Source organism: Macaca thibetana, chromosome 5 (assembly GCF_024542745.1).
Source record: "Macaca thibetana thibetana isolate TM-01 chromosome 5, ASM2454274v1, whole genome shotgun sequence".
Classification (NCBI taxonomy): domain Eukaryota; kingdom Metazoa; phylum Chordata; class Mammalia; order Primates; family Cercopithecidae; genus Macaca; species Macaca thibetana.
The window spans coordinates 178,896,186-178,908,971 of record NC_065582.1 but is presented as its reverse complement, the minus strand read 5'-3'; the positions used below and the strand labels follow the sequence as shown (position 1 = coordinate 178,908,971).

At 49.8% G+C, this 12,786-nt stretch overlaps 1 protein-coding gene across 1 annotated transcript in view; it reads left to right on the top strand.

Annotated features, from left to right (window-relative positions):
* The window catches only part of C5H4orf50 (chromosome 5 C4orf50 homolog), a 64,744-nt gene extending 52,963 nt beyond the window's left edge, over positions 1-11,781 (top strand). Inside the window, exons 11-13 of the mRNA XM_050792239.1 lie at positions 1,386-1,434; positions 3,677-3,798; positions 9,269-11,781. Of these exons, the coding sequence (XP_050648196.1) occupies positions 1,386-1,434; positions 3,677-3,798; positions 9,269-9,514 (417 nt within the window). The 3' untranslated portion in view covers positions 9,515-11,781. The remainder of the gene's footprint in view (positions 1-1,385; positions 1,435-3,676; positions 3,799-9,268) is intronic.
* Positions 11,782-12,786: the final 1,005 nt, after the last annotated feature.

Here is a 12,786-nt window from a genome sequence, read left to right as displayed (position 1 = left end):
AGTTGAGTGCACCTGAGGCTGCTCTGCCAGTGTATCCTCTACGAAGGCAAACAGAACCTCAGTCTCTCATTGAAGGAGCCTCTATCTAATGAGGGGACACCTGACTCTAAGCCCAGGGGCAATAAAAGGCATTCATTCAAAGCGCTGGAAATAAGCAGAGAGGAGAGAGAGACAGACTCCAGGAGGAGGAAGCACTCAGGCCAGGCCTTGAAGGACAGAAAGCAGGATTTAACAGCTGGAAGGATGGAGTGAAGGTCTCAAGGCTGCGAGACCTGCTTGGGCACAGGCACGGGGGTGGGAGAGTCCATGATGCCTGAAGCCACAGCAGTGTTGATAGGGGCGACAGCAAAGTGCTCTAAGAGCACCGTTCAGGAGCAGGCATTGTGCCTGGTACCGAAGGCTCCCAGGGGTGCTGGTGTGATCCAGTCACTACCAGAAGACGGCTGAGCCATTACCCATGTCCCTGAGTATTAGGCCCTGCACCAGTCAATTCAGGTTAGAGGAGACCCTCACAGAGCCCAGGTGCGGCTGCAGCACAGGAGGGGCTGTGTGAGAGGCAAGTGGCTGAACTCTGCCAGGTGGAGTCAGGGAAGACTTCTCAGAGGAGGCAACATTTGACTTGGGCCTTGACATCTATGTAGAAGTTCACCAGAGACCGAAAGAGAGGGCAGGGCCCTTCCAGACATGGAGATGGCCTCCTACACCTGGAGGAAGAGTGTGACCAGGGTGTAGGAAGTGGAGACAGGGAAGACAGTTATCGCAGCAGCACTGCACACAGGCCCCTGCCCCCTCGGAAACACCCAGGAGGAAGCGAGATCCAGGCTGCCGGTCTGGAAACAACTCTCACCTGCCTTGAAGATGCAGCCGTTGTTCTTGCTCAACCACCTGGGGGCCATGGGCCAATCGGTTGAGTGATCGTTGCCATCTCACTTCTCACCCGCCCCGTGCAGTGCGGAACCAGGAGGACACTGGTCTGTGCGGTGGTGCACTCAGACCCAAGCCCGACCTGAATTCCCGGGTGATTGAATCAGGGGCCCCAGGGGAGACATCAGAGCGCCGGATGTCCTCATTAAAATGTTTTTTAATAGCGATTTCTAAAGCACTTTTATTACTCTCTCCATTTGGAGATTTAATTTGAGAAAAGGAAATGGAATCATTTCTCTGTGCCCGTGTTTCCTGAGAACAAAACCAATTCCTGTTCTCCTCCGAGCATCCTGGAGAGAAGAGGAGGGAGGCCTTCACGCACACAGGCAGGGCTGGTCCTACACAGAATGCAGTTTTTTCGGGGAGGGGTGATGGCCCTGCTTGGCCCAGTTGCCGTCCTCTGTGCAAGGCTGTCCCTCCAGTGCCACACGGAATAACTGCCAAGATGTTTTTTCTTGCAGACAAGCCACCACCTGGACATAAAGTCTGAGATGACGGCAGCTCTAAGAGGTCAGTGTGATTTTTGATCAGGAAAAGCGTGTGTACTCAGAAAAAGTCCAGGCCAGCAGGACGCTGTGACTGGTGGGCCAGGGGGGAGATGCCCACTGTCATGTTCATGCTACTAAAAGGAATGGGACCCACTTCTCCCTCCTCCTTTCCTGTGTGGCGTTGTCTTCTTATTTCACAATGAGAACACACTGGAAAAATACAAACGTTCAAATTCCTCAGCGCTAGAGTTTCACTCCTGGAAACTCATCCTAGATAGATAATTCTGTATGTTCCTGCCAGTGCATCTACAATAGTGAAAAACTGGGGGAAACCCTCAATATTGTTAACGAGCCCATATAATCAGTGAGTTACAACATAGTCATTAAAATGGTACTGAAAAACGCCATGCAACAGCATGGGAATTACCATGTTCTACTAAGTTTAAAACTGTTAGGATACGGGCCAGGCATGGTGGCTCGTGCCTGTAATCCCAGCACTTTGGGAGGCCGAGGAGGGCAGATCACAAGGTCAAGAGATTGACACCATCCTGGCCAACATGGTGAGAACTCGTCTTTACTAAAAATACAAAAATTAGCCAGGCGTGGTGGTGGGCGCCTGTAGTCCCAGCTACTCGGGAGGCTGAGGCAGGAGAATTGCTGGAACCCGGGAGGAGGAGGTTGTAGGTGAGCTGAGATAATGCCACTGCACTCCAGCCTGGTCAAAGAGTGGAATTCCATCTCAAAAAAAGAAAAAAAAAGCTGTTAGGATATGGAATGTTTCGTATAATTATAACTATGATTCTATGTGCACGTCTGGGTCTGATCTGCAACTTAGGCTAGGACAGCAACTAAAGTACTAGCCATGGTTACTCAGAGATGGTAACATGAGTGCTTTTTTTTTTTGGTTCTGTTTTATTATTCATTTATTTATTTATTTTTGAGATGGAGTCTCGCTCTGTCACCCACGCTGGATTGCAATGCCGTGATCTCGGCTCACTGCAACCTCCACCTCCTTGGTTGAAGCAATTCTCCCACCTCAGCCTCCCCAGTAGCTGAGATTACAGGCACCCACTGTCATGCCTGGCTAATTTTTGTGTTTTTGTAGAGACAGGGTTTCTCCATGTTGGCCAGGCTGGTCTGGAACTCCTGACCTCATGTGATCTGCCTGCCTCGGCCTCCCAAAGTGCTGGGATTACAGGTGTGAGCCACTGCGCCTGGCCTATTTTTATTATTAAAAAGAAAATTAAGCCACTACCTGACCAGACAGAATTTTCCTGGGCCTTCTTTTACTTTTTTTTATTTCAATAGTTTTGGGGAAACAGGTGGTATTTGGTTGGGTCTTGTTTAAGCGCAGCTTACTACCCTCAGCGTGGGGGTGGAATGGGGGTCCCAAGGATTTGTTTAGTGTTGTGTTTGGATCAGGTGCTTGATAAAAACATGTAGAACATCTGGATGGTGTTACCTTTAAGACCGAGCTGCTATTGAGATCTGTTCATCTAGTGGTTCTTATTTCTAGATTCTATTCTTGCCAGCTGTGTGGTCTTAGATGAGTTCATTAACCTCTCTGAGCCATACACTCTTTAACAGGAGGAAAACATGACCTTCCTCTGGAGTGTCTGGCCCCTGGCACATAGCATGATGTCAGTACACAAGCAGAGAAAACTGTTCTCAGTCTTTGACGCCTCAGGATGGGCCTGTCCTTCTCTACCTTGGCCTTCTGTCCCTACACCCTGACTTGGCACCTGTTCTCACAGTTGGAGAGGCACAGATCCTAGCTGGTCTGCTTCTGTCACTAATTTTCTCTCTGTGGCCCCAGGCAAGTCTCCTCCCCTCTCTGGCTCAGCTTCATCCCCTTTCAAAGAAGGACATGTACTAGACCGATTGGGTTATTTTTTCACTGGACATGTCTGGAGGGCCACCACGTGCCAGATCCCACATAGGTGTTTCTGGGCTTACGAAGCTAAGCCGGCTTGCGAAGGCTGTGGTCCCTGCATGGAATGAGCTTGCAGCCAGGTAGGGGAAGGCGAGGCAGGCAGGCAGTTTTCTGGGATGTTCCAAGATCATGAGAGCACCATCAGAGGCGTGTGGGTGACGTGCTTGGAGAGCTCAAAGGCATCTGAGAGGGCCTCTGCCCCAGGGCATGGGATCTAGGAATGATCTGGGCATGGCTAGAGAGTGAAGAAGGTTATGGCAGGGCCCAGACACTTGTAGACTTTTCACCTTGGTTCCTGGGTGGAGGCTTGACTGAGAATTTTCCCTTCCAGCTCAGACATATCTCTTGAATCCTGAAATGGACAGTGTCCTGCAAAGCTCATGGTCTTCAGAGTCCTGCCCTGTTCCCAAGCCGGAGTGGCCAGCACAGACAGCCCAACTGGATTCTCTGAAGGTGAGAAGGCACCTGTCACCTCATTTCGTAAATGAACTTTGTTATTGAAAGTACAACACATTTACAGCTTAGCAAATTATCCAAGCGATATGCACCTGGAAAGGTAGCACCAAGTCAAGAAATAGAACACAACCCACTCCCCAACAGCTCCCCAGGTTTCACCCTCAGTCTCTATGGTCTAATTTTAATGTTTGTTTCTGGTCAAATCATGTGTCCTAGGTCTGGTGACTTTTGTTTTTGTTTGTTTGTTTGTTTGAGGAGTCTTGCTCTGTTGCCCAGGCTGGAGTACAGTGGCATGATCTTGGCTCACTGCAGCCTCTGCCTCCTGGTTTCAAGCAATTCTCCTGCCTCAGCCTCCCAAGTATCTGGGATTACGGGTGCCCAACACCACGCCCAGCTAATTTTTGTATTTTTAGTAGAGACGGAGTTTCACTCTGTTGGCCAGGCTGGTCTTGAACTCCTGACCTCCTGATCTGCCCACCTTGGCCTCCCAAAGTGCTGGGATTACAGACGTGAGCCACCACTCCCAGCTGTCTGGTGACTTTTAGTGGATGCTGGACATCATGTATGAAACATTGACGATACAATTTGAGGCCTGACAGTCTCTCCATCCACAGAGGACTTCCTTTGTTCTGGTCAGGGCAGATCATCTTCCTCACATCAGGGCTGAGTCAACGAGGAGTTCCAGTGCTCAGGAGGTCTGCTGCGTTTCTGGTTCACGCTCACTCCTAGGGCATAAAAGCCTGTCAAGTATTTCAGAGCCCTTTCCCCTGTCGGACCCAAGAGGCCGCTCAGAGCTCTCCTTAGCTTTTCACCTTCTCAGTTGGCTCTTTCCTGCACAGACCCTGCCTTCACCTCGAGGGGAAATACGTCCTCAAGTGTCCTGCTCGCTTTTCTTGGCTTCTCTTCTGTTTTCAAGTTTGGTCCCACAAGTCCTCATATCCTTGGTAGCTCTCAGATGGCTCCAGACAAATGTTTTGCTACAGTTCCCCGAGCTTTTCTAGTTGCGCTTACTGCAGGTTTGGTCCTGAAGATCCTAATCAGTCATTGCCAGAGCAGCACTCCCCTCTGTCTTCCCAGAGAACACTTATTTTACTTATGAGCTTTGGGGTCTGGCAGATCTGAGCTCAAGTCCCAGTCCTACCCCTTTTTAGTTCCCTGTGACGTTGGGCAAGTACTTCCTCTGCCTGCACGTAACTCTCAGCTGTGAAATGCGGCTGCCTGTCTGTTACTGTTAGGAGGAGAAATCAGGCAGGCAGAGCTGAGTGTGTGCCTGGCACATCAGAGGTGCTCACAGAAAAAAAAAAGAAAGCAGCCGTTACTCAGAAGGAAAACTGCTCTTATTTTATTTCAGCCGATTGTATTTTTTCTCCCTTCTTTTATCCCTATGGCTTCTTTCCTGCCTCCATGATTACATTAATTCATTTTATCTAAAAGATGAAAGAGACAATAATATTTACCTCGCAGGCTTGTTGGGACAATTCAGTGAAATCATGCATATGAAGTATTTATTATAGTGCCTGGAATCAAAAAAAATGATAGCTATTGTTATTGACCTTAAACTTTTTTTTTCTGACTGGTAAATTTCATTTTAAATGACTTCTTATCTAGGAATAATAACAAAGCTTTGATCATTCCAAGGTTAATTACCTCTGATTTTTAATTTTGATCTACCTTATCGGCAGTGGGTAGAAGATATTCTAGGCAGCCTGGGCGCAGTGGCTCACGCCTATAATCCCAGCACTTCAAGGGGCCGAGGTGGGCGGATCACTTGAGGTCAGGAGTTTGAGACTAGCTGGCCAACATGGTGAAACCCCATCTCTACTAAAAATACAAAAATGAGCTGGGCATGGTGGTGCATGCCTGTAGTCTCAGCTACTCGGGAGGCTGAGGCAGGAGAATTGCTTGAACCCTGGAGGCCAATGTTGTAGTGAGCCAAGATTGTGTCACTGCACTCCAGCCTGGGGAACAGAGCGAGACTCCATCTAAGAAAGAAAGAGAGAAAGAGAGAGAGAGAGAGGAAGGAAGGAAGGAAGGAAGGAAGGAAGGAAGGAAGGAAGGAAGGAAGGAAGGGAGGGGGGAGGGAGGGAGGGAGGGAGGGAGGGAGGGAGGGAGGGAGGGAGGGAGGGAGGGAGGGAGGGAGGGAGGGAGGGAGGGAAGGGAAGGAAGGAGAAAGAAAGGAAGGAAGGAAGGAAAGAAAGAGAAAGAAAGGAAGGAAGGAGAGAGAAAAAAAGAAAGAAAGAGAAAGAAAGAGAAGAAAAAGAAGAAAACATCTTAGGTGAAGGGAACACTTGCAAAGAGATGGGAGGGTGAGTGCCCATGAGGCATTTGGAGGCATGGCAAGCAACATCGCTGGAGCATGAAGTATGAGGAGGTAGAGAGGAGATGAGAAGAGGATAATGACAACAGTGATGGCAACAGCAGCGAAACAGAAAACACACCCAAATCTTACTGCGCCGGCATTGGCTCATCCAGTCCCACAAAGGGCTCACCAAACAGATATCAGCATCAGCTCCACTTTACCTGTGAGAAAAGATGAGGCACAGAGGGGGCAAATTTCACCCAGCTCATAAGCGGCTGGGCTAGGCTGGGCTCCCAACCCAGGGCGCCTGGTTCCCTCTGACCCTCTGATCGTTATGTGGCCAGATGGTGCGTGGCCCGGATGGGGCGGGGTTAGGGGGAAAGGAACAGTCCCCTCCTCCCTCCCTCAAAGTTCCAATCTGGAGCTCAGTGTGAGAACAAACTCTCCAGTGTCTGCTCTCGGGATACTGGCCAGAAACCTGTAGCAAAGCTTCTGAGGAAGTAGGTGAAGTAACATGTTGCATGAACGGATAAACCAAAAACGCATCTCAATACCCTTATGGTTCCAAGTTTGTCAAGTGTTCTTCAGCTTTCGTCAAAGTCATCACCACAAACACAGAATCCCACTGGACTGGAAATGCTATGGACTTGAAATGATTTCCTCTGTTGGAAATCATTTCAAGTCCATAGGGGACTTCCGTTTCTTTGCAGCAAGATGGCAGAATGTCAATTTAAACTTTTTCCCCATGCTTTGCATGGTACCTGGCCCGCGGGAGGCCTTCAGAAGCAATTGTTGGGTGAGTAGTTAGCCAGAGACAGGGGCCATCAGGCTCTTTCTCTGGAAGGCGCACGGCACCTGCCCCTGGTTCCCAGCACTACATTTTCACTGCAGTCTTGGTTCTGTCCAGTCATCATGAGCATCTGGGAACACAGCTCCTTGCCTTGGGCAAAAACAGACCGCAAGCCACATATCTGGGCTGGTTTTTGTGAAGAGCTTCCCATGCTGAAAACAAACTTGTTAAGTAATGACACCAGGAGATTCGTGATCTACAAGGAAAATGAGGCATGGAGTTTTGAAGGGCAGTAACTAAATTTGTCACATGTCACATAATTCTATTACTGTATGGTTGAGGTTAGCGAAAAGAGAAGAGAGCTTAAGAGTATACAAACATGTCCTGAAAAGGCTGACAAATCTTTAGTGAATGAGGAAATGTTTAGCCCTCTGTAATGTCAGCCTCATCCTATCACTCACCCACTGAACATCCAACACTGCATCCCAGGGTTCAGCTGTTACTGTGGTGGGGGTTCATGCAGGCTTGAGAGCCATATGGCCTGAGTTCAAATCTTGCAGCAGCCTCCTATTAGCTGTGTGGCCTTGGGCACATCACTTCACCTCTCTGAGCTTCTGTTGCTTCATCTGTATGATGGAATAATAATAATAACACTTATCTCCTTGGTATTTTGTAAAGATGCAATGAATCAATACATGGAAAGCCCTTGGAAAGATATATCGTAAGAACTCAGTAAACTGTTGTAGATCGAACCCTAGGAAATTGCCAATATTATACTACTCTTTCCCTCAAAAACAGTAGTTTCATATTGCTTAAACCATCATTATTATTATTATTATTGTTATTATTTTGAGATGAATTCTCCCTCTGTTGCCCAGGCTGGAGGGCAGAGGCACGATCTCGGCTCACTGCAACCTCTGCCTCCCAGCTTTGAGCGGTTCTCCTGCCCCAGCCTTTTGAGTAGCTGAGATTACAGGCGTGCACCACCACACCCAGCTAATTTTTGTATTTTTAGTAGAGACAGGGTTTTACCATGTTGACCAGGGTGGTCTCGAACTCCTGACCTCAGGTGAGCCACCCACCTCAGCCTCCCAAAGTGCTGGGATTACAGGCATGAGCCAGGCCGACTATCATTATCATTATTATTATTATTATAATAATAAGATGGAGTCCAGACTCTATGCACACATTAGTCAGCCCAGAATGACCTTGCGTTTTAAACACATAACAGAATCCTGCTCCTCCCCAAAAGCCGAGCTCAGACACTGCCTCCATGAGGCCTTCCCAGATCTTCAGTGTGCAATCGTCACTTCTGTCCTGGAGGCTTCGTCAGCACCGTGGGTCTCTCTTTGGGCTTGAACACTGCAGCATAATATCGAGTTTATGTGTCTGCCTCCCCCACTGGATTGGAAGTGCTTTGAGGGCAGGGACAGGGTCAGGCTTGCCACATAGTGATCGCCGATTCCCTGCCTCTGCTGTGCAGCCTCTTCTTCAGCCGTCTTCCACCGGCAAGGCAGAAGGCCCTGCACATTGCAAACCTGCGGCTGCTCTTGCCTCCTGGGACTGGTGGAGAAGTTGGCTCCATTCTGCAGATCTGTCTGGCAAGGCACAGACACACCTGACACACCCTTTAGAGGAAGGAGAAGAGGCATTAGCAGGACTCACATGTTACCTGGTGAGGCGGTCCTTCCTGTCGTTTGCAGAAAAGGTGCCTGAGAGGTGTGAGATGCTGGTCGTGAAGGGATCACAGGCACAATAGTGACTGGAAAGGAGACGTAGAAAGAGTGGAGATTTGAAATCAGATGGGCTTAGCTTTGAACTCTGAGCCAGCCACTTCAGAGCTAATGCATTTAGTGAAGGCATTTAGAATCTCAAACTGTTAAGTGGGTTTTTATCTATAAAGTGGGCCTGATGATAGCTTGTTGGGGGAACTAAGTGAAGGCAAGTAAGATGGCACATTTGGGGAAAGCCCTGAGATGTGCTGGGCATGAGGTTTGCAACCAGCAAGACATTAGTTCCTCTTTCAAGGGAAGGTCACTTTCTCTCGTCACTGGGAAGCAGAAAATTTATAGAGGACATCCACTCTACAGGACTCTTGACTGTATTGTCAAGCACCTGCTGCATGACGTGGAGGGGGAGTCTCACGCTGCCCCAATCTCATTTTCTGACCCAGAACACAGTGAGGACAGCGTGTGTCTCACTGAACTGTCACCAAAGGAAGTGAGCCAATGTGTGAAGAGTATTTGGTGCCAGGCACAGAAAGTGCCCCGTAACTGTTAGCTATCCTTGTCGTCTCTTCCTTTGATTAAACGTGTGAACGGAGGGGCTTTTACAAACATTTGGACGCAGAGACCATTTCACTGTCCTCTTGCCTGCAGCTCCCTCTGTCCTTGGTGTCCACGCTTGATCCTGGAACGTGCCTGGCAGCGGTCACTGTGGAACAAGGACTCCACGCACAACGTCTGCAAGAGAAAGGCGGAATGCCCTGTCCTGCCCTCCAGGCCGATGACGTCCCAGCACCCTCCGAGCTCCTGAGCCCGGCAAGGATCCTGGCTTTTCACCAAGAGCTTAGACAAAGCATTTGCGGCAATTCCCAGGTCCATAAATCACCGCTGGAGTTATAAATGTAATAGGGCCACTCATTCTCCGGAGCCGTTTCATAGACTCCATAAATATTTGAAGCAGAACCTTCAGAGAGTGCTTTAAGAAATTGGTAGCAATCAAAGTCCTCATTTAGTGGCAAGTGGTTTTGCCTTCGGCTTAGGGATTTTGTGTTCAATGTCAGAGCCTGAGAGAAATGCTGGCCTGTGCCTGGCAAATTCTGAGGAGTTTGGCTTCGGCAATGTCGAGGCAGCAGAGGAAATATTTACTGTACCAAAGCCTATTGAATGATTGGCCCAGAGGTTCTCAACTGGGTGCTGTTTTAGCCCCCAGGGAAAATCTGGCCATGTCTGGAGACATTTTGGGTTGTCACAGCTGGGACGCTGCTACTGGCATCTGGTGGGTAGAGGCCAGGGATGCTATGAAACATCCTACAATACCCAGGCCAGCCTCCTGCGGCAAAGAATTACAGCCCGAGGTTCGCCAATGCTGAGGCCAAGAGCCCAGGACGGATCTCGCAGCTCTGAACATGATCAGCCATGAAGAATTGTTTTGTGATTTTTCTGCCCCTGGGGTCCTTCCCATGTTTTAAAGGATTTTTTTTGTCTACTAAGTGAAATCCCTAACTTAAATCATTACATATTTTACATTTAAAAACATTAAAACCAACCAGAACTTTCTAATCAGTCCATTCACTCCAAAAATGTCTGTCGATATCCACTGGATGCCAGGCCATGTGGTATGTAGGAGAAGAGATGAGTCAATGTTGATCCCAGCTCCAGGACCTCACAGGACAATGGGAGAGATACTCCTGTGAGTAAATCAGCACACACACAAGTGTCACCTGTGCCCTGAGCGACAGGATGAAGGCAAGGGTCACTTCTACTTGGCTTGGGAGAATTGGAAGTCAGCCACAAAGGAATGGCTGAGCAGCGTCCTGTGGGTGAGGTGGGAAGGGTGCTGCCATATGAGGGAACGTATGTGCAAAGGCCCTGAGGCATAAAACTGAACTGCAGATGTTCCCCTGGAGGGGAAGTGGGTAAAGCATGTGCTTGTCAAGCCAGCTACAAGCAGTCACTGCCTCGTTTCCATCCAGCACCCCTTCCTTCCCCCGAGAACAAAGACTCATGCCCCGAATCAGGTGGGTGACCCAGGAGAAGAGCACTTCCATCCTGAGGGCAGCCCCCCAAAGAGAGAGTCCAGGGGGCTTGGACGACACACACCAGACCCTGACCCAGGCTCACCCACCAGAGATGCCACCTCTCTCTTTGGGAAGGGGCCGAGGAGGGGCTTAAGGAAAAGCCCAAAGCCACTACCTCTCCAATTCTGTCCCCTCCTGGAAGTGGCTGTCCCTTCCGGGAAGGACAAACAAGGACGAGGACGAGGAACTGAGGGCTCCCCAGGAAGTGTCAAAGTACGTAGATTTATTTTAACGTAGGTTAGCTTTTTGTTTGGAAATGAAAATTACACAAAGTTCCCACAGACTCCTTCCCGGGCTTCCCTTGATGTTAGCATCTCATGTGACTTATGTTGTACAATTATAGAAGCTAGTGGGTTTTATTTTGAGGAAAATTGGGGAGCCATTGAGACGTAAGAAAGGCAGCCTCAGCACATTGAGTTCCACCCTTTAAATTCGTTTATGGGGTTTTCTGATGGGTTAGCACATTCATCCATGTATTCCCGGATTGATTTACCCACAGATCTGTCTATTTATTTATTCAGTATGCATTTAGTGACTGCTGTGCGAGTGTCTGGCTAGATGCTGCTGGGGAAGAAGTAAAGATGATGCTGTCCACCTAGGTTTTCAGGGACCCCCCTGGAGACCCTGTGGCCCTGTTACCACCCCTCAAGGAATCCCCAGATTGAAAACCACTGCGGTGATCCCTTTGTCGATTCGACCACCCCAGGGCTTCCCTATAATTTCCAAGCTGGAAGTGACCTGCCGCACTGGTTTGGTGATCCGCCTTCTACCTCGCTCTGTATTTTGGGACAACGTCATTAGCTTTGAGCATCAGGAACATGATGGAGAGAGGACAGAAACCGAGTACAGTTGAGGACAGCCAGCTGAGCCCTTGCTGAGCCAGTGAGATGCAGCGTGGTGCCACCACATCTGGTCTCCAGGACTCCCAGGAGCTCAGACGTCCGGCGTCTTGTCACTTCATGCTCCCCCCTGCTGTGCTCACGTGCTGGGCCTGGGCAGAAAGGCAACCCAGGAAATCCAGTAAAGCAAGCCAAGATGACCTTTGCAGCTTAACCCAACGATCCCCTAATAAATCATGTTTCCAAGGCAGAAGCCACTTACTCTCTCAGGCCGTGAATTCCCATCTGGGTCTGTCTAGCGCTTTGGGTTGGCTCAAGCTTTGTGCCGCGGCTCCCTGGGACGCTTTTACAGTGCAGGATGGCGGACTCCTGCATTCCCCTTACCTGGTCTGTAGACCCCAGCTCTTGGAAGGGCACACAGTGACTCCTTGCCACCCATCAGATGCTCCAGGGCAGGACCTGCTCTGGCGACCCAGCGGGTTCAAGCAGGAACTTGGCACACAGGAGCTGGTCTCAGGCTGCCCCACGGCAGGGAATGACTCTACGAGTGACCTTGAGGCCTCTGGAGACCAGCCAGACATCCAGTCTGGCTCTGCAGCAGAAAACAATTTGTCACACGGACTGTCAGCAAACAACAATGGTGGACTTCCCTGGAGGCGGAGTCCTAAACCCTGCAAGGTAAATGCACCCTTCCCCCACTGCACAAAGGGGCCCCACCTCGGCTTTGAAGCAAATCAGAGGAGAGGGTTGGCGTGGCCCGAGGCCAAGCAGCAGAAGCGTTAGAGTAAGGTCCCTCCCTGCTGCCTGGCTCATTTTCCTGTGCTCCTGGGAGGCCTTCTGCTTGAGCCGCAAAGGAGTTCTGCTCAGCAGATGTTTCTCTGAGCATTTGTCAGGACAGGTGAAGGCCTGGGGTCTAATCACAGGAGTCTCACTCCAGGTTCCTGTCCTCCAGAGTCTGCTCTGACTGAGTGACATGAACAGGGACAACACAAGGCCCAGGGGCCATGGAGTGGGCAGCTGACCAGTGAGCAGTCAGGGAGGGCTTCCTGGAGGAAGTGCCCTCTGAGTTGAGCCCTGGAGATGAGTAGGGATCAGCCTGGGAGAGGAGGCCTCCAAGCTAGGAGAAATCATGAGCAAAAGCCCAGGTGGGGTTGGGGTAGGAAATGGTGGTAGAGATACATGGCTTTCTGTAATCCTGGAGTGGAAGGTTCCAGAAGGAAGACATTGCCTTTTTTGTGATCCTACTGTGTGACCC